Source organism: Fusarium subglutinans (assembly GCF_013396075.1).
Source record: "Fusarium subglutinans strain NRRL 66333 chromosome Unknown NRRL66333_c0000129, whole genome shotgun sequence".
Classification (NCBI taxonomy): Eukaryota; Fungi; Ascomycota; class Sordariomycetes; order Hypocreales; family Nectriaceae; genus Fusarium; species Fusarium subglutinans.
Window position 1 is genome coordinate 66,057 of NW_023502192.1, and position 19,652 is coordinate 85,708.

The 19,652-nt window shown below is 48.0% G+C and overlaps 6 protein-coding genes across 6 annotated transcripts; 4 read left to right on the forward strand and 2 right to left on the reverse strand.

The window, feature by feature from the left end:
- Positions 1 to 5,642: 5,642 nt before the first annotated feature.
- On the forward strand, positions 5,643 to 6,296 carry FSUBG_8973 (uncharacterized protein; the record flags this gene model as incomplete). The annotated part of the gene is made up of 1 exon (XM_036687436.1): positions 5,643 to 6,296. The coding sequence occupies one exon, from the start codon at positions 5,643 to 5,645 to the stop codon at positions 6,294 to 6,296; it is 654 nt and encodes a 217-aa protein (XP_036535538.1).
- A 287-nt stretch (positions 6,297 to 6,583) lies between these two features.
- On the forward strand, positions 6,584 to 9,004 carry FSUBG_8974 (homeobox 4; the record flags this gene model as incomplete). The annotated part of the gene is made up of 3 exons (XM_036687437.1): positions 6,584 to 7,961; positions 8,009 to 8,876; positions 8,926 to 9,004. The coding sequence occupies 3 exons, from the start codon at positions 6,584 to 6,586 to the stop codon at positions 9,002 to 9,004; spliced, it is 2,325 nt and encodes a 774-aa protein (XP_036535539.1).
- Positions 9,005 to 9,752: 748 nt separating this feature from the next.
- Positions 9,753 to 11,726, forward strand: FSUBG_8975 (pantothenate transporter liz1; the record flags this gene model as incomplete). The annotated part of the gene is made up of 11 exons (XM_036687438.1): positions 9,753 to 9,789; positions 9,838 to 9,897; positions 9,947 to 9,960; positions 10,013 to 10,049; positions 10,104 to 10,129; positions 10,177 to 10,250; positions 10,297 to 10,393; positions 10,446 to 10,707; positions 10,754 to 10,946; positions 10,998 to 11,544; positions 11,601 to 11,726. The coding sequence occupies 11 exons, from the start codon at positions 9,753 to 9,755 to the stop codon at positions 11,724 to 11,726; spliced, it is 1,473 nt and encodes a 490-aa protein (XP_036535540.1).
- A 481-nt stretch (positions 11,727 to 12,207) lies between these two features.
- FSUBG_8976 (uncharacterized protein) lies at positions 12,208 to 12,887 on the reverse strand (the record flags this gene model as incomplete). Its single annotated transcript, XM_036687439.1, has 2 exons — positions 12,208 to 12,608; positions 12,671 to 12,887. 2 exons carry the CDS (start codon positions 12,885 to 12,887, stop codon positions 12,208 to 12,210), a joined length of 618 nt encoding a protein of 205 aa, XP_036535541.1.
- Positions 12,888 to 15,840: 2,953 nt separating this feature from the next.
- Positions 15,841 to 17,275, forward strand: FSUBG_8977 (uncharacterized protein; the record flags this gene model as incomplete). Its single annotated transcript, XM_036687440.1, has 3 exons — positions 15,841 to 16,103; positions 16,152 to 16,762; positions 16,812 to 17,275. 3 exons carry the CDS (start codon positions 15,841 to 15,843, stop codon positions 17,273 to 17,275), a joined length of 1,338 nt encoding a protein of 445 aa, XP_036535542.1.
- Positions 17,276 to 17,285: 10 nt separating this feature from the next.
- FSUBG_8978 (calcium channel YVC1) lies at positions 17,286 to 19,423 on the reverse strand (the record flags this gene model as incomplete). The annotated part of the gene is made up of 5 exons (XM_036687441.1): positions 17,286 to 17,315; positions 17,380 to 18,953; positions 19,019 to 19,120; positions 19,178 to 19,206; positions 19,263 to 19,423. The coding sequence occupies 5 exons, from the start codon at positions 19,421 to 19,423 to the stop codon at positions 17,286 to 17,288; spliced, it is 1,896 nt and encodes a 631-aa protein (XP_036535543.1).
- Positions 19,424 to 19,652: the final 229 nt, after the last annotated feature.

The following is a 19,652-nucleotide window of genomic DNA, read 5'->3' on the forward strand; positions in this document are numbered from 1 at the left end:
ATAGAAAATTACGAACGATTTTCCTGCATAAATACTATTAGCTCTAACTTCTTGCAAGATATATAACCATTACAATCAGGTACCTGCCAATGGGCTTCCTCGCCCATAATCACATACTGGGAGGGTGTCTGATATCATTAGTATGATGAGTGCAGATGACAGACCTACTTATCTATATTTATCAGGTACATGCATGCCTAAAGTGAAATCTCCCTTGGAAGATCCTAAAGGGATTGCATCGAATATGCTGTTAGTATGCTGGACAGGCTGATCAAAATCAGTATGCGTCCATCGCTGAATAGCCTCAAGGCTAGAAGACAAGACAACCAATACTTATCAACCTCGTGACTCGTCACCAAAATCATATCAGCCAAAAAAACTTAATCCCACCAGGCAGCAGCATGATACAAACACAGTGAAAGCTGAAAAATAGACATTAGGCGCTGTCTCTTTCGTGTTGGGGGACACTGCTCAATATGTTTCTTCAGCTTCACGGCTAGAGATACCTACCGCTACGGTCTTTTTTCTTCTTCCTTTGCCTACCATTCTATGAGGCGCATGCTCGAATCCCTTTACCTTCAGGTCCCAAATACACTCAAAGATTGCTGGTTCGAATCCAGTCCAACCCGGGTGAGGGGACCATACAAGTGCGGACCCTTGGACTTGGAGTTCTGAGTAGAATTCCTCTTTATTCTGCATCGAGGGTGGATTAGTAGTCACACCTCGTGATTTGCGAACCTTTTTGCTGCTGTGACGTGCTGTGAACCAGGAGAGGCTGCCAAAATGTCTTTGTAATTAATGTTGATTAACAGACATTAACTTATAGTAAAAAGATACTCAAATTCGAGCTGATGTGGTTGTTGTGGTGGTGAAATGACTCCTAAGGTTGACTTATGAATCATTTGAGAGACGTTGACGTAATTGCATGATGCCCAAAAGCCATCTCCCAGAGTTGATGTTATGGGAGAAGATAGGATATGTAGGCTCAGATTCGCTCCAGGGCCATTGCTAATAGCATGATGTCCATGTTTAAGATTTGCCAGGTCGGCATTACGCGGCCGAGACAACCGCATGTTAGTATAGTCATCATGAACTTGACTCGTTCCTTGAAAAGTCTGGCAGTCAGCTCAGGGGTCAAACCCCATCAACCAAGTTGACTAACGAGCGGAGAAGACTACCAGGTGCTGTTGGATTATACCTGTCGTCAGAGTATCGTGCTAGTCTCAGGTTATTATACCTTTATGATGATTCAATCAGTCGCCTTATTATCAGCTACTGGGGTATAAGAGCCCATCTCAGACCTGATCCTTCATTACTAGAAGCAGGTAAAATTGGCCATGATCAGCAGAGTATTGCTCGACTTGATCTACTCGCGATGCATCTGAAGTGCTGGCAAGAAACCCCCCTTGACACATATCTGGGGAGTACCGTGCTAGACTCGTCAGCTGCCACGTAACTACAATCTGACTCAGAGAGTGCAATCGGGAAGAGGCTGAGCCTAGTAACAATTGACAAATAACCAGGGGTGTTAGATCTCTATTGCTAGGCTCAAAACTATAGCCTGGCAAGCACTGGGTATTCAACAGCCACAGCGTTCTTTATGGCCATTTCCATGTTGTTCCTATCACGGATAGCAGCCTCCCCCCAACGGTCTACATCATTCATTGTCGAGCCTCATCTGGGGTTCGCTCAATCAGGCTAGACATTCTCTCCTATTACTAGATGACTTGTTTCTCTAGTTTGTTCACCGATGTGTATCAAATGCTCTTGAGCAATTGTGTTAAGCAGCTGGTATACTGCCTCAGCTGATTTAACAAGAGTGTTATTTTGAGGTGATAGACCCCACTGCTGATGCTCACATCACGCGCCTCACACGTGTATCAAACGCAGATGCCTTCAGTGATTGCATATATATTAGAAACCTTTAGTGCCCTGCTTGTGGCCTGAGCGCGCTCCTTGTCGGCGATCCTCTCTATCTCCTGCACTATGGACTATGCACTGAACCGCCAACTGTCCGTTTCTCGATTCCACGGCGTTTTGGAAGAAATCGGCCTGATGTCTGTCCTTGAGGAATAGGCTATCCATTTCCAGCGTTTCCCAAATGCTGGCCTTCTGCGGGGTTGCTATATCCCCGGTTTCCCTTAAGATTAGCATAATACCTTTCGTATCAAGCTTCGAGCTATTATCTTGCTAAATAACCTTTTAGCTGTATCTCCATTGAGCGATACGTTAGTTGGAGACGATAGTGGGCACATAATGCAGCGTCTCCTACTACTTAATGGCGTCGCGACTGTGACCCTATGACGTTCTTCGCCGCTTTCAGCGATGCTGCATGCAATATACTTCTCGGACTAGAGCGAGCCGCCAAGGGGTTGATGGAGCCGTGGAAGAAGGACGCTGCCGTCGTAGTCCATTCCGTGACAGGATCGATCCATGGATATTAGTCGCGATGTTCCCGCCAAATCTATTAAGTAATCGGCAAGGTTTGGCAGTGAAAAGGTTTGGTTAACCCTGGGTAAAGACGCCTGGTTGGATCTTGCCGATGTCGGCGTGTATTGAACGAGCTCGGCAATCCTGGGAAGTCTTTTCTCGCTTCGAAGTGGTAGCTGTTTCTGAATCGGGGCCAACTCTAATTCCGGGTTCTCTGCGACACGAGACTCCAAAGATGGTGGATGCGCCGAATAAGGGTGTCCTTCTAGAATGACGACGCTTTGGGTACGCCTGGGCAATGGATGTTGTATTTGAAAAGGCGCCGGGGGTAGTGAAGGCGTGTAGCAGATAGTCGGAGGCGGCGAGTCATCAAGCTCAAAAACCTCGATAGTACTCTTGTCTTGGTGCTGTTTTTTCGCTGAGACTTTGGGCTCGATGGGTGCATAGCCATCACAGATCACTCCATGAACGAGACAGCGACGACAATGAGGACGACGTTCATCGCATTTTATATGTCGGATCCTATCTGGTGAGCAATCTCTTCTCCTCGGACTACCCCGTAACAAATCGAAGTCGATGGGCACCTAAACTCACTTGCTGCAGCGATTCTGTTAGCAGAGGGTCGAAGAGCACAGCATTGCCTTTGACTGACCATGTTTTGCAGCCTGTTCGGACTTTACGCGCAGATGCACGTCTGTACTTGGGCTTGGCACTCTCAGAAGCGTCCGTCTTGGCTGTCATTCTACTTTGGCAGATGTCGCGCAACAAGGAAGAAGTCGAAAAAAGCGGGATGCTATAAGGCAAGTCTAAAGCTCATTCATGCTACATGACATGACTCAAGCAGCCCATTAGCGGAGTATCATTGATAAGCCGGATCAAAAGTGGGATGGGATCAAGGGATGTGGGTTTTTCCCGATAGAAAATTACGCGTCAAAACAATCAGCCAGTAAGGGCCGCGTCAGCTAGATTCAGCTTGGTAACGAATCAGGAGTCAAGAGAATTCTCCTATGTATATATGCACAATCAGCTGAAATCCAGTAATACGAGTATACGAGGAGTATACGCAATAGCTAGATATTAAATACAGATTGACCCCGGCCCGCAGCCAGACACAGCCCACAAGGTTTTCGGTCAATGCTTCAAGGCTAGTCAATGCAACGCAAGACCCTGGCGTCACCAGCTCGTGCACCGGGAACGGTGATAACAACTAAGATTAAGCATCTGACGTAGATCCATAACTTCATAAACAGAGGTTTCCCGATAAAACCCGATAACAGAACCTGCAGCGTTAGTTGCAGAGGCATTGAAGGAGAACTATCTCAAGGTAAGTCATGCTAGGGAAAGTAGCACAGCTAGATGTTGGCTCAGTTCAAATTCCTGCCCTATTTATTCACTGGTGTTTGTGGATTCCGACCTACAGCCTTTCGTTCGTCGCGTCTAAGGGATGGCAGGGCGACCAGTCTACCCTTAGTCCCAAGGCGCTCACAGCACAAGACCTGACGCTCTTCAGCATAGCTATCATTCAAGCTGAGCGCTACGATTCCATAGCACCGGCTATCAAAATGAGAAATTGACTATTTCCGTATCGTCGGAAGATCCCGAATTTCTTTCCTTGCCGCCTATCGCGAGGGCCACTGATTTCGCAGTCCGCCGGCTTAGAACCCCAGTTTATACCATCAAGGCAATAGACATTTCACCAACAGCCAAGGCAAAGAAGATCTCTATGCGTAGGTTCGCGTGCCCAATGGGTCTTCTTTAAGGAATACCTACACGAGCCGGGTCCGGTCCCTTTCATCACGGGAAACCCGGCAGAGCGGCCGAGTTCATGATGCAGGCTTTGTCTCGCGGCTCGAAGTCGGCGCCGACTGTCCTCGCAAGCCCGGCGCGTGGATCTGTACCCACTCGATCTCCGATCGCAATGCTACGATGAAATTCCACCGCCTCCTAGACTCCTCAAAATGCAGACATACCTTCCATGAAGAACCCGAAAGAGCAAATGTTATGAACACTGATACTCTCGGTGCTTATACCCCGAAGCAAATCACTCTTGCGCAACAGAGTCAGAAGTTGTTCTGGCTCGATAGAGAAGGAATGAAGGTTATGCCCTGTAATCTTGAGGGTTCCGACGTCGGGGTCTTGGTGTCAACTGGCTCAAGTACAGAGGACAGAAAAGATATGCGCCGTGGGTGCGTTGGTATCACAGTAGATGAGTCAAAGAAGTACTTCTACCGGTCACAAAAAGGTCTAGCAAAAGGATCTTAAGGGCAAATCTTCCGAGCCAGGGTTGATAGCCCAACACAAGTCGAGAGAGCTTTTTGACAAACTCCCCGAACTTATTGACTTGGAATTCGACGGGAGCTCAAAACCCTGACCTGGACAGGTCGTGGGGATCCTCTATCTGGAAATTCACTAAATCGTGCTTTCATCGGAGATCCTAGCACTGCGTCTGAGCGCAATTTTCTGGCTGGATGGCTACGTGAGGCGACTAGTCTTGCTCCGGATACGAATACTGCATCGGTTTATGTGACGGATGTCAGGAGGTGTATATGCTGTCGACCTGAAAACGGAGCCAAAGACAGTGCTGCTTCCTGAGCGGGGAAATATCACAGGTATCGCGTTGGCGCGAAGAATGGCTGAAGATGTAAGCTAATGGACTGTTAATCAATCGTAATACCCATTTTCCAACAATGAGTTCAAGTTCGCATGCGTGTGGTATGATCTGTCTCAATCAATAGTGAATCAATACGACTGTGATAAGGTCCAGAGGTTAAAAGAAGCTTCAGCCTCAAGGGCACAAAGGTAAAGAACATTGTGGTCAAGGTGGACGATCTGTGTGTTGGGAAGAATTCTAAGGAACTAGAGGCAGTATCAAAGGGTGGATCATCGTTTGTACAAAGGCGGTTAAAATAGAGTAAGGTTCTAGTATCGCACGTTAAATTGGATAAATCAAAGTATGTTAAGCTGTCGTTCAATCAACAACCTCCTATCCTGAAAGTATAGTAGTGTATAAAAAGCTAACAGTGCGTTGATATGTAAAAAGACTTCCATCAAGTCAGGGTAGGGAAATTGACGCAAAAATATATAATGAAGCCAGCCCAACCATTCGCCATGAATTTCTTCTTATCAAGTTCTAATTCATTTCTCATTCTTCTTCTCTTAGCCTGCCACACTATTATCTCGACGTCTAATCTTTGGAGAAAAGATCGATCAAAATGCCACGAAAAGCTCAAGGTATCGCACGCCCGTTGACAAATCTCACCGAAGAAGTAGAGATAGGAGACTCACTTCCAAACGGCTCAGAAAGAGCTGGTATCCCTCCACCTGACACAGAACCCGAAACGTCGATACGAACCGTCCGGGTACCTGAAATCCAGGCCTTACCAGCGGGTGTACCCCCTTGCCCGACAGCGCTCGAGACCGAAGACTACTACGGTCTCTGGCGCAACAAACCCCGACTCCTCGCGCGATCAAACTACCCCGAGGATCAGTGGTCAGGCCTATGCAACGACTGGTCACGTGCCGAAGATTCCCATCCATTCAGACGTCTCTGGTCAGACCCGGAGGGAATTATCCAGAAGGAGCTGGCTGGTGCGCTGGAGTATACGAAGTGGACATACTTCGAGCCCTGTCGCATCGGAAGTGCACAGCAAGAAAGTCAGGTGAAACTCCTAGTTGTTGTCGAGGCCGAATCTACGACTTGGTCTCATGCCTGGGTTGTCGCCAGGATGTGTAGGGATATCTTGAGGGGTTACGACATTACAGATGTTGAGGTTGAGGTTCAGGAGTGTGCTGGTTGTTGGGTTATCACGCGGATACGGGAGTCGGTGGGACCCGAAGCGACTGTACAAGATTGTCCTTTTTGTTAACAGATATCTTGTCATTCATACCTCGGCACTACCTGACTGGTTTTGGAGTCATAGCGACCAAACATGCCTTTATTGTTGTTGTTAATTATAGAGAAATATCATCTCAAATTGGTTTGACGTTGACTTGGGAAAGCTTATCGTGTCATCTTGTGCGCTATTGGTTGAAACGTTGCTCAAAGGGCTGAAGATGACAAGAAAATAGTGGGTCAAGCCAACCTTACATGACGCCTCAGACTCATCGTCTCCAATATTGACAAGGCATCTCTTCTAGCGAATGGCTCGTCAACATGGAACACACCGACAGAGAGACCAGCGTCAACGATGGGACTCCTGTATTCCCGAGCGAATTCCCCGACTTTAGCGAGCTGCTAGACCAGCCCGACTTTTCTGGTCTTGACTTCGCCTCCTTTCAGTCCTCGTTCAGTAACGGAGTTGATCCTCAATTATTACACCTAGTCTCGGGCTTTGGAGGCAGCTCAGAAGTCAACTCAATTTCTCTATGCGGGCCCACTGAGACTCTAGCTCCTACTACATCAAACGTGCAAGCTGAGGCGGGGCCAAACACCATCACAACCTCGCCCCCAAAGGCTGGAAAGCGACTCTCTCTCAACTCAGTCCGTATTCTCAACAAATGGCTCTCGAATCATACACATCACCCGTACCCTAGCGTCCGAGATGTTGAATCAATCGAGAGGCTGACAGGCTTGACTCGACAACAAATCCTCAATTGGTTCGCAAACGCTCGACGTAGGAAGAAGTTCCACCCACCAGAGACTACGGATCCAAGTTCAGCAGAGGCTAGCCCCCTAGACATACCCCTGCTTCGACCACCTACACCCATCGTCCAACAAAGTCCACTCGAGCGATGGGAGAACTCACCGCCCGAAGACGAGCCATCCACCATGGCCGCTATTGCAAGGGCGGTATCGGGCGCAAGCGGTTCCGTCGACCAATCGCGGGGTACAAGAACGAGGCATGGCAGGGCACCATCGTCAACTGGCACCTGGGCAACAACCGACACCTCTGATTCAAGTCGAAGCTCGCAAGCCTCGGGCTACTCACATATATCCAATCGGTCACTCAATAGAGTCATCAAAAAGCGTCGGCGAGGAGGTCTACGGACCAGGAATGATGAAAAGAGAGGTCTTTCTGTTGTTTGCTATCGCTTTCAGTGTACGTTTTGCACTGAGACGTTCAAGTTGAAACATACATGGTCCAGACACGAGAAGACACAGCACCTGTCCCTCGAGCAATGGGAGTGTTCTCCTCTTGGTCCAACAGCTCTCAACGAGGATTCTGAGACCGTCTGTGTTTATTGCGGCCTTGAGGACCCAGATGAATCTCACTTCGAGGAGCATAATCATGACTTGTGCCATAAACGTGAAAGAGGAGAGCGGATATTCTACAGGAAGGATCATCTACGACAGCATCTTCGGCTCGTCCACGGATCGCAATTTATGAAGTGGCCAATGGAGGAATGGAGGTCTAAGCATGAGGATGTTATATCACGCTGTGGCTTCTGTGATATTACCATGACGACTTGGTCAGAGCGGGTGAATCATCTTGCAGAGCACTTCAAGGAGGGAAGGACTATGGCAGATTGGAAAGGGAGCTGGGGATTTGATGTTGCAACGCTCGATATGGTGGAGAATCACATGCCCCCATGTAAGTGAATAACTCCAAGCTCAGGCATCTTACTCACGGTTGAGCAGATCTCATTGATTACGAGCGCAACTCGCCTCTTCCGTTCTCCACGCAACAGGGTGCGCCGTATAGTTCAACAAACGCCTTCGAACTACTACAACTGGAGCTCGACTACTTCTACTCCAATTATACTGACATCAATCACTGCATCCCCTCCGATGAGACGCTTTATCTTGAAGCTTGCTGCATCATATTCGGCGCGGAAATGAACTACCAGTACCCCTCAACAGCATCATCTTGGCTTCGCGACCTCATAATGAGTACACAAGATATCGTCAACGATGCACGAATGACGCCTATGAAGAGTGCAGCCAGGTCCCGATTCTCAGAGCTAAAGATTCATAGCAAGAAAGACATATTTGAGGACTGTAAGCTTGAGACGTCGTTAAGTCAATACGTTGACATGTTGCAATTGTTAAACATGGGGATTGAAGATGTCGAGTTGCAAAAGGAGGCATGCTCGATCATCAATCATATGCCTGATGTTTCGCCTATGTTTAGTCAGTTGTTGATTGGTTTGGTCTATAAGTCAACGGGCTGGCTGGCTTCATTTCGGGAGAGGGTAGGACTGCCGCCGTCTGAAGTTGTTTCATCAAACGCGCAAGAAGGCCTTGTTCCTCCTCTACTGTCCTCCGGCGGTCTCCCTATCATATCCAATAATGATCTTAAACATTGGAGTCCACCGAGCGGTCCCAACTCACCACCTATACATCTGGGACAGAAGATCGTGTCGCTGAACGACGGCAACATGTACAGAGGTCTGACCAGAGACTTAACCCGCTACGTCGCGAGGACCATCTCACCTCTGAATCCAACAAGCCACATCCCAACGGACGAAGAGCTCCAATATCAAGCGCGATGGATCATGTACGACAGGTAAGAACCACAATTCTCTCACGCAAGCCTCCACTGACCTAGTTTCCAGCCACGACGTATGGAATCAGACTCCAGCGGATAATCTAGATTGGCTTACCGAGTTCAAGAGAGACTCTGGCTTGTTCTAGTCCTCGCCAAGATCGATAGTTTCATTCTGAACATGAACCATGCCACCATGGTGGACATGAGGGCTGATGCTTGCTTTAAATCGCTCACACTTTTCCGTCCTTGTTTAGTGTAGAACCGAGAGACTGGATATGCCAAGCCGTACTCCCCGATAAATAAACTTCTTTTGGCCTCGCTTGGCAGGGTAGACCAAGTCAGCGGCCGACCCTTGACAAAGAGTCCCACTGAGTCATGTAAAATTACTGGTTCGCGTGAAGAGAATTCCACCTGCAAATAAGCATATCTCCAAGGCAAAAAGTCTCATAGTGTTTCAAGACTGAGAGCCCTCCAACACTCGACGAGCAAACGTCCACTGTGACCGGTGCAGGAATTAAATAAGATCAACAAAACGCTCACATTTGCCCTCTCCCTCCAAACTCAAATTCCCCAAAATGCTACAGTCTCTTGGCAAAACCAAGTCTAGAACTCTAGATCACCATCATCAGCTCAGTATCCACTCAGCACTAAACCATTCCTGACCCTACGCCGCCGAAATACGACGTTAGCTTCGGCATTTCAACCAAACTTTATTGGCGATGTCACCCTTTCAGGCTAAGAAGAGAAATTTTGCTTGTTTATCTTATAAATCTGATAATCGGAGTGGAGAACGTAAGGAGGAGTAACTGATTGATAAGTCTGACCATTTCTCTTTTGTTGGTTTGGCTTTGGCTGCTGGTCTCAACGTCCTGGTAATTTCGTTCGCTGATCAAAATGGCTGAAAAGGTTGGATTTGGCGAAAGCCTTCGCAGTGAGTGTGCACTACGATGTGTTTGAGATACGTACTGATGGTGCCCAGCGTTCTTTTTGGGGGCGGCGGCCAAGTCGAAGGAGGAGAGACGTCTTGTCAGGAAGCTAGGTTCGTTCATTCATAGCCGTTTGTATTTGCCGATACTGACATTTGGCAGATTTCTTCATCATGGTATGCGGCCAAGGCATTCAATCAAGTAAATTGGCGATACTGACAGAATCAGACCTACTGCTGCCTCAGCTACTTCTTTAACTTCCTTGGTAAGAAAGATTCTCATGATGCAGCAGACCATCCAACTGACGAATGATACATAGATCGTGCGGCATTCGCAAACGCCTATGTAAGCTCAACTGTAACAACCTGCTGGCAGGTATACTAATGATCCAGGTCGCTGGTCTTCGTGAATCTCTCAACATGACCGGCCACGATTACAATAATGTTCTTTCTATCACCACCGCAGGGTATGTCTCGTGGACCATACCCAAAACGACTGCTTACCATGACTAGAATGGCCATTGGGCAACTTCCTCACGGCATCATCATCCAGAAGGTCGCACCTCGAATCTGGTTCCCATCCATGGTCGTCATCTGGGCTGGTCTGACGGTAGGCTAAGCGCATATTCTCACTATCGAAATGACCAACTAACATATCACAGATGGCTAGTGCCGCTGCCAAGACCGTTACTCAACTATGTGTCATCAGGTTCTTCCTCGGTTTGGCTGAAGCCAGTACTTACGCGGGAACTATTTACATCATCGGAGCATGGTACAAGCCTGAAGAGATCGCCAAGAGAACTGCCCTCTTCACTGCCTCAGGCCAAGTCGGTACCATGTTTGCTGGTGTCATGATGACGGCCATTCACAAGGGTATGAGAGGCATGTCCGGCCTCCAAGGATGGCAGTGGGTGTTTTTGATCGGTAAGTCGAGTCACCCAGAGTGACAAACCGGCGCTGACAGCTGTAGACGGCATAATCACCCTCCCCATTGCCCTGTTTGGCTTTCTCTACTTCCCCGACATTCCAGAAATTACCAAGGCGAAATACTTATCCCAAGATGAGAGAAAACTGGCAGTCTCCAGACTTCCCCCGATCAAGACCGATGGCCACAATATTATGCCCATGTCTCTGATCAAACGAGTGTTTCTTACTCCCATGTTGTAAGTTTCTCCGTGAAGCCTTTGGTAATTTGCTTCTGATTATCCCAACAGCTGGATCCTCTTCTTTTGGTCACCTGTCTGCGCCAGCGTCGAGGGTTTCCCCTTCCAAAACACCTTCCTCCTCTGGCTCAAGTATTACAACGACAAATTCTCACAAACCCAAATCAATACTTACCCTCTTGGTGTGCAAGCTGTTGGTATCGCTGCAAATATGCTTGCAGCATGGCACATGGACACAACCGGCCAACGTGTTCCAATGGCTATCCTCGCCGTCCTTCTTCAGGTCGTTGTAGGAGCTATGCTTCTCGTGAGGAATCTATCTGACGCTGGGATCATGTTCGCCTTTTATCTTGCTGGATCAGCGTACATGGTCAACCCCCTCATCTTTGGCTGGGCAAACATCATTCTGCAGCGAACAGGCGATGATGCCATGCGTAGTGTGACGCTGTACTCCATGAATATCGGCTCCATGGTCCTTTGGACCTTCTGGGGTATCATCTTCTACAGTGCTGCTGATGCACCTTATTGGAAGAAGGGCGCTATCTCGCTTCTTGTTTGCTGTGGTGTCATGTTCTGTTATATCTGGCTGGTTAATTATGTAAGTGCTATATTACTGAGTCCGCCATGTCACAACCGCTAACCAAGCATTTTCAGCTCGATAAGCTCACCATGAAGAAGTATGGTGACCGAACTGTAGAAGATCTCGAGGAACCCATCGAAGTGAGAGAATCTGACAAGGGAGATGCTACCAAGGTGTCAGAAAAGAGTGTAACTTCATAAACTCACTATTGCCCAAGGGACACGATAGTAAAGCATAGCACAGGGACGAGGTGAATAATACAGGATCATGGTTTATGTCGGATGCTAGTTAGCCCGTTGCTTGTAGGTTAGGCATAGACCTTCAAAGTTGTCACATAGTCCAAAGAAATGAAGAAAGATAAGCGCCAGATAAGTCTAGACAAAACGTAAATCCTTGGTATGATCATACTTTCTCTCCCAGAGCTATGCTATAGTCTCCATTGAGCCGTAGCTTGCAGGTTCTTATCTACGCATCCCACTACTAGCTGAATGATCTGTTGACCCTGGCATTGAGGTCATGATTCTCTGGCGTAGTATATGACGCTCCGTTGGCATAGGCACTAACAATCATGACTAGAACAAATAGAAGTAATAATCGGGCAACGGTCAGCATATCACATTTACTGAGATTAATGTTGGTAAAAGCATTGTAACTAGTAGGGCTACTACTACATATATAATCTCAAATCTCGTAGTAATAGCCTGGTCGCTGTCCCAAATACTGCCCATACGAACCCTTGAGAGACTCATCCAGCTTGTATGGGTCGACAACATGTTTCTCAGAAATATGAGCATCAAGTTCGTTCAAATCATACTTATTGAAACTTCCAGGCTTGTCGTTGACGCATGCCCGACACATATACTCATTTGGTGCACCCTCAACGTGCGACCAGAGGACGCCGTTCTGCTTCAACAGGAAATAACTCACGATGAGATCGTCCACCGCCTTGTCGGAATCATGCCAGCCGCAGCCACAAACAAACGTTCCAGTTTTTGTCTTGTGGGGGAATCTGTCACAAAATATGGGATGGTCTGGCTTTCCGGGGCCCGACTGGATATTCGTACCCCAGAACATGATTCCTCCTGATTGTTTATAGTGTTAGATGGCTTGAATGTAGAATGGTAAGAAATGACTGTCGACGTACCAAAGTTCTGGATGCGGTTATCCTTAGAGGGGTCAAGCCTCTGGATGATACGCTGGCCTTGTTCGTCATTCATGCTCTTGATGGCAAGCATGACACGAGGGATCTGGTTGCTATCAAGATTCTGGACAGTGTGGCTCAACTGAGTATCGTCGAGTCGCTGCAGGGCACCCGGAAGTTCAACGTCGTCAATTTCTTCGATGGAAAGGTGATCACTCATGTTATCTTGGCTCTTATATAGTTGCGACAATGTTTCGGTTGTGAATCTGTAGTTTCTGAGCAGGAGACGAACGAACTATGGTCAGTGTAGTCTTTATAACCAGTGATTGGGCCTCGACAGCATCATTCACCATTTCCAACAATTCTCTCCCAACCCATCCATGTTCAGCCTCAATTGCGTCACCTTACGTCAGACCAGAATTTCAGAGCCTCATTCCAACCCTGTTGCCAATCATTGCGACAGTCTCACCATGCAATATGCTTTTAAAGCGTAATTGTTATGCCGCAAATCCGAAATTACAAAGGTAATCAACAAATAGTATGCTTCCAATGACATTTCGATAGGAACGAGTGCGGTGAGGGAAATTTCTTGATTCGGCGTGTCGCTCAGCCGAAGATTTTGAGGGTGGTGTAGGTCAGAGCCTGACGGGAAGGGATGGTTGCAATATAATAAATCACAATCCTTTACATTTCAGCCTAAATTGATAGTCATTCGTACGGTTCCTGGTGGCCTTCTTCCACAATATTGCACACATGGTTCGATTCAGAACTTGGGACCAGTTATCTTGTAACTTGTTTATAACTCTGATCGTGGTGTTGATGTCGTCATCCAACAAATTTGTACAAACAAGTGAGGTGTACCCCAACTTTGACAAGTAGTTTTGAACCCGATCTCTTGATCAAGACTTCTCATAGCTGTCTTTCCGCAAGCAAGGTCCAAGTCATGTAAGTCTCCTGTAAAGTGACCTGTTGGGGACTCTGTAACGAGTGGGCGGCACATAATACCACGTCAGGTACCATACAACAGGTGCCCACCAATACTCATAGCTGAGGTAATAATCCCCACAGTATGGAACATTGTTAATTGAGCTATCATAGTAATACCAGTTCCAGTCGCATGTGTAGTATCCAGTCCCTGGATAGGCCTGATATTGGTTCTGATATGGGTTCTGATAGTAGTATTCGTTCATTTCTACAGGGTCGCGCGGCCAAGGTTGAACGTCTGTCATTGTCAGCGCGTCTCGAGGCCACGGTTGAACTTCTGTAAATGGCAATCGTTGTCAGAGGATATCATTACCGAACAGACTTGGATGCTGAATGAAAAGGATCACCATACCGCTATTGTTAAGGCGTCGATTCCTACGTAAGCACTGAATAATGCGGTGAACTTGATCGGTATCAATGGCTCTTAAACCGGCGGCGAGTTGGGTATCGTCAAGACCTTGGACGACCTCTTGAAGACTGTGGCTAGGCTGGTTCGGTATAGCCAGCTGTTCTACCATGGTATCGGCTTCTTGCTGATTGTTTTGCGAGGTGGCTTGGGCGCAACGTGTGAATTTGGTGGGAGGGATGGGTCAGGACCTGGGCGTCAGATCTGGTAGAGTAGTATTGCATGCACTTCCGCTATCTCAGCTGTATGCAAAGCCCAGGTCTACGTCCATAGAAGCATTGTTAGGTACTAAAAAGGTTGCGTAGAAAGCTGTCCGCCTTAACCGTTCGTTGCCTCATAACAGATTGGGCATAGACGAAGAGCCTCGTTTCAACCTCTGCCAAGACCAGTACAGCCCGAACACAAAGGTCTACGTGGCAGGAGATGCAAATGACGTGCCGGACATTGGACATAGCGTGAAAAGCCAATCAATTCCCGTTTCCGGTAGCGCGATAAATGCAGAGCGTTCTGGTGTAAGTTTTGTGTATCGTGGTGCTAACGAAAATGAGAGTTGGACAATTCGTTAGCAGCGTGACGAGTGAAGGTGATCGCTCGGGCGGGGATGACCAGCTGCGGTAGTGCATTAAATCAAGAGTGCCTAATACTGCACATCCTTATATAGCTATTGCTATATCTATAATTAGACTGATCTTTAGTGTTGTCTCTGGGCCGGTCAAATGCTTGAGGGAGAAGACATCAGCTTAACCTGAAGCCGACTTTTAGTGGACAGGACACTGGCCTGTTCACGGTTGTCTTCAGTTACTCAGTCGCGGGGTATAATTCTGATTGACAGCAAAACAAGCACATACGACCATACCTGCAGGAAAATACGGGATCCCGTCCGCTCTCCCATAGTCAAGCCTGTAAGGGGCGGATCAGTAGTTGGGTCGGTGACGACCAGCGAATCCCCGCTGTTGTATGTTATTTTTTGCATTTCTGACTATTTATCTCAATCGACGATTTAATTGGCCAGAAGCTCTCTACTCAACTTTTGCAGTGCGGTCGATTTCCAATCGTGACCAGCTACTAATTCCCCCAGCTGTACGGAGTACACTGGCTGTTTACCACTACGAGCTTTATCACCGAACCGAATCCATTAGCATCCAATGAGATCCAACGCCCCATGAATTAACCATGCCACCCTACTGACAGAGATATGCGTGTTAGGTTAGAGTGCTTGGAGGACGGCCCAACAGCATCCGCAGAAACGCTTTTCCTAATCTGGGCAAAAAGTGCGACATGTGGGGAGATTGATTTTGTTTCTATATTGAATCTGATCATGCTTGGCATCTTTGTCTATTCTTCAAACAGATCGGCTTGCTCTGAGGTCCTTTACTCTTGCTGCCCTTTAATTTATTATGTCTATTGTTAATTCCGAAGTTCCGAGTCCCGGAGGTGCGACACTATATAACAGAGACCTTTGGAGACATTATAAGTTCGATTAATATCCACATCGTAACTATTATTACTTATACGTGTATCGACTAGCAGATACATACATGAAAATGAACAACCTGGTGCTGCTTTCATACACGGCCGTGTATACACTATCAACGACAAACAGCCATGGGCCGAAGCCTTCATTGTTTTCCCGTCCGGGTGTTTTGAGGCAGTTGGGACCGACCAAGAGATCCAAGCCCTGGCTGGCGAGAAAGGCCTGCCCATCCACGATCTTGACAACACTTTCGTGATGCCTGGGATCCATGATGCACATACCCATCTACTAGTAGCCTCGCTGCAAAAGATGAGTGAAATCAGCATCGGATTTGATATCACCGCTGCGACTATTGCAGAGAACATCAAGAAAGGACAAGCCAGTTGTGCATGTGCCCAAGCTCATTTTAGAGGTGATTGGCTTGTTGCAAACTTCTACGCCGGTCAGAACTTCCCGGATGGAAAAATGGATCGAAAGTATCTAGACGATGTCTTTCCTGAGCAGCCGGTGCTTGTTCGGGATGTCTCTTATCACAACGTCGCGCTCAACACTGCAGCTCTCAAGCGTGTTGGGTATGGGAATGATGTTCAGGATCCCCCTGGGGGCCACTAAATGCGAAGGCCAGACGGTCAGTTAACCGGGGAGCTGGTGGAAGCCGCATCGGGTGAGGTCTTGGCCAGCCTACCTCAGCCACCGGTGTCGTTTGTCAAAGAAGCTATCATCTATGGGATCAAGATGTCTCACAAGTTTGGTATCACTTCGCTACAAGAGGCGTCCGCCAACACCCTCTACCTTCAAGCCCTTCAGGAGCTGGATAGTGAAGGACGACTGGACATGCAGATTCTCCCCCACATTGTCCATGCGCCTGTGGGCTTTGCTCAGGAGAAAGCCGAAAGTCTGCATCGTCTTATCGATAATGCTGAAAGCTTCTGTATCCAGCACGTTGATACACGGTTTGTCAAATTTTGGATGGATGGGGCCCCCATACCGCCTCACTTCACTCAATGCGATATTGGACCCGATGGGCATCCCAATGAGGAGAGGCTCCTACTTGGATTCGAAGAGTTGTTGGAAGCTTTGACTAAGCACGGTGCAAAGGATTTGACATGCAAAATCCACTGTGCTGGTGATGGCTCTGCAAGGCGAGCCCTCGATGTTCTTGAGCGAGTTCGGCAGTCGAATCCTTCAGGCCCAGTGCACGAACTGGCACACTGCAACGCAATCCGTCAAGGTGAGTTTATTTCCAGTGCTTCGGTGGCAATACTGACCTGTCTCTCAAGACGACATCAATAGAATGGCGGAATTACGAATCACGGCCGAGATGTCACCCGCCATATTTCACGACACAAATCTCACATCCAACTACCCCCATATCTTCAAATGGCCGTTCAAGGAGCTCCAGGATACCGGTGTCCATGTCACGGTAGGTTCCGATTGGTTCTTGACCGACACGCCAGACCTTTTCCCAGCTCTATCGGCCGTTGTGGAGCGCTTCGGTACGCAGGAGGGCAAGACGGCGAAAGAGGTCGGAGGGGCAAAGATATGTCGTATCATAACACTAGCGGGGGCGGAGGCCGTAGGAAAGGCCTCGGAGATGAGAAGTATTGAGACAGGGAAAAAGGCTAATTTCATTGCGGTTGATCAAGACTTAAGTTGTGGTGAATTTAGTGGAGCGAAGGTCCTGAAGACGTGGTTCGAGGGGAAGATGGTCTGGAAAGACGCACACAATGCCGTATCTATTTAGCAGGATCAAACTACGGGTACTTGTCCTGGAGACCATGTCCCTGCGTTACTTAGGCTAAATACAACCGGTGCTCTAATTTCCCTTTCTCGAGAAAGCCTTGATACGGCATCACCATCAGAAAAGCCCATTTCGCTCAACCCATCCAACTCATCAGCCTCTCGCAGGACTTCGGGCGGGGCCTCGACTTCAAATACAGCCTGTATGTCGCCGTGCGGCGAGAAACCCGTGAACGTCCACATTCTCGAGACTTTGGCTGCGTCAGGTCCAAAGGTCCATAGGCACCGGCGTTCGTAGAAGCCGACGCAAAACAAAAGAGGTGCATTGACAAGTCGTGCAAGGAAGACATGGATCGAGTAGAACTCGAGCGACGACAGGAATGGTTTGACAGGAAGCAGTATGAGCAGAGCAAATAGATTGAAGGGTGGCGGATATGCAAAGATGGCGTCGCTTTTCACGCCTTCAAACGTGAGGACGGTTTTTCGAAACTGGATCTCAACATCTTCAGATGTTACTATGGTACTGAATCTGTTGGTGAGGAGTGAGACAAGGATGGTGAGGAATAGAGTATTGCCGAGAAAGGCAAAGGCAATGGTCAGTGCCGGTCCTAAGATGACGTGAAACTGAACAGATGCCTCAATTCCTGTCCCATCCAGGCCGAACCAGATCCACAGTAGCCATTTGATTATGGTGAAGTCGTTTGGAATCGAGCCATCTCCTGGAGAAAGCCATTGCAGCGCTAATAGGAACCCTGTAAAACACCATATGGCGAGGAATGTGAGGATCAGAAATTCTTTCATCATAGCGTGCAGCGAAATGAAGACGATATGGTCTGGTAGAATGTTGAAGGCCAGTCTAGTCAGAAGAATTGGCGCGGCGAGACATAGTATGTTGTGTGCCATGCCATTCTGCACACTGCTTACAGAAAGCTCATAAGCCCGGACTGTGATGTACGCCATGAAGATGACCGTGTATGAGAGATCCAAGAACGACCATAACGTTTGTGAGTGAATCATCCATCCATGCTCAATGATGGCAGCAAGTTCATGGAGTACCCAACCAGCAGAATAGAGAATGAAGACAACCTCATTTCCGGTCAAGTTCTCAGGATCTCGATACTGCATCGTGTAAACATACAGAAGAGTGAGAATGATATAGTGCACTAGCTCGATCATGTACCGGGTGCGCGGAACCACGAGACGGTGATGGTCAAGCAGCGGTGCTTTTCGCGGCTCGTACAAAGACACCGGGAGATACTCATAATGATTCGGCAGTATGTCAACGAACGACAAAGGGGTGTAGACAATCTGACCACGGTACACCGCATCAATCACTCGTCTACATCCCGAAGAACTGACAAAGTTCTTGCTCTCGGATATGATGGCGAGCTCGAGTGCGGTCAGCTTCCTCTCATGGCCACCGCGCTTTTGAATCGGCCATTGCGGATAGCGCCCGTACTGCTCAACTTCGGGTGGAGCGCCATGGAAGGGATCAAAGCCCTGGACCAGGATCTTGGAGAGCAACAAGAGACCGTCCAGACCTGGGTTGTCGTCGTGAAAGTTGCGCAGAATTTTGATGGCCAGGAGCTCGCATAATGTTGCTCGAGCGATGCTGGTGCTCTGGTCGATGACGCTGGACTGTTCACGCAAGAACTGTACTCGGTTTGCGAGAAGACAGTAGACTGCACTGGTCAGTATTGTGGCAAGGCATATAGTGACAAATGTCTTGAGAGAGTGAGTTGCGCACCAATAGAGTAGTCATTCTCATCATACAGACGATCAACGAGCGGACGGACAATGAGATGGTTGACTCGCGGGCTCTTCAGCTGTTCCAGAGAGTAGGGATCATCTAGCGAATAGCATTAGACGATGTAAGCCAGATAACAGACAGAACGCTGGGATGCACCTATGCTTGCGAGCACAAATTTTCTTATGCTGCAACCGACGCCTAATTAGCGCGTTGAACAAATTGTAATGTGAAGGATTGGTACCGATGTAGGGTGACAAAGATGGAGGGTTGAGGCCATTCGCTCTCTTGCTCAGTATCTGTTTCCGTCCTGAAGCTTGCAGTCGCGTCATTCAACAAAGTGCTCTCGTCTGGATCGATGGTGTCCCTGAACTCTGAGGATAGGCCATCTAAATCTTGGCTCATCGTACTCTCACAAGAACATAGATCAAATACAGGCGACAAAGGAATAGATGCATCCACCAAGAAATTGCGACTCAGCACATGTTTTATTCACGGAAGCGGGGTGGAGCTCTCATGTTAGCTGGGTTTGTGGATCAAAGCCCTGAGGTCGATGATGCTATGCTACAAGTAGAGAGCAATTGGCCATTAGACACAGTCATTTCCACCAAACTTTTTCAATCAACTCAATCGC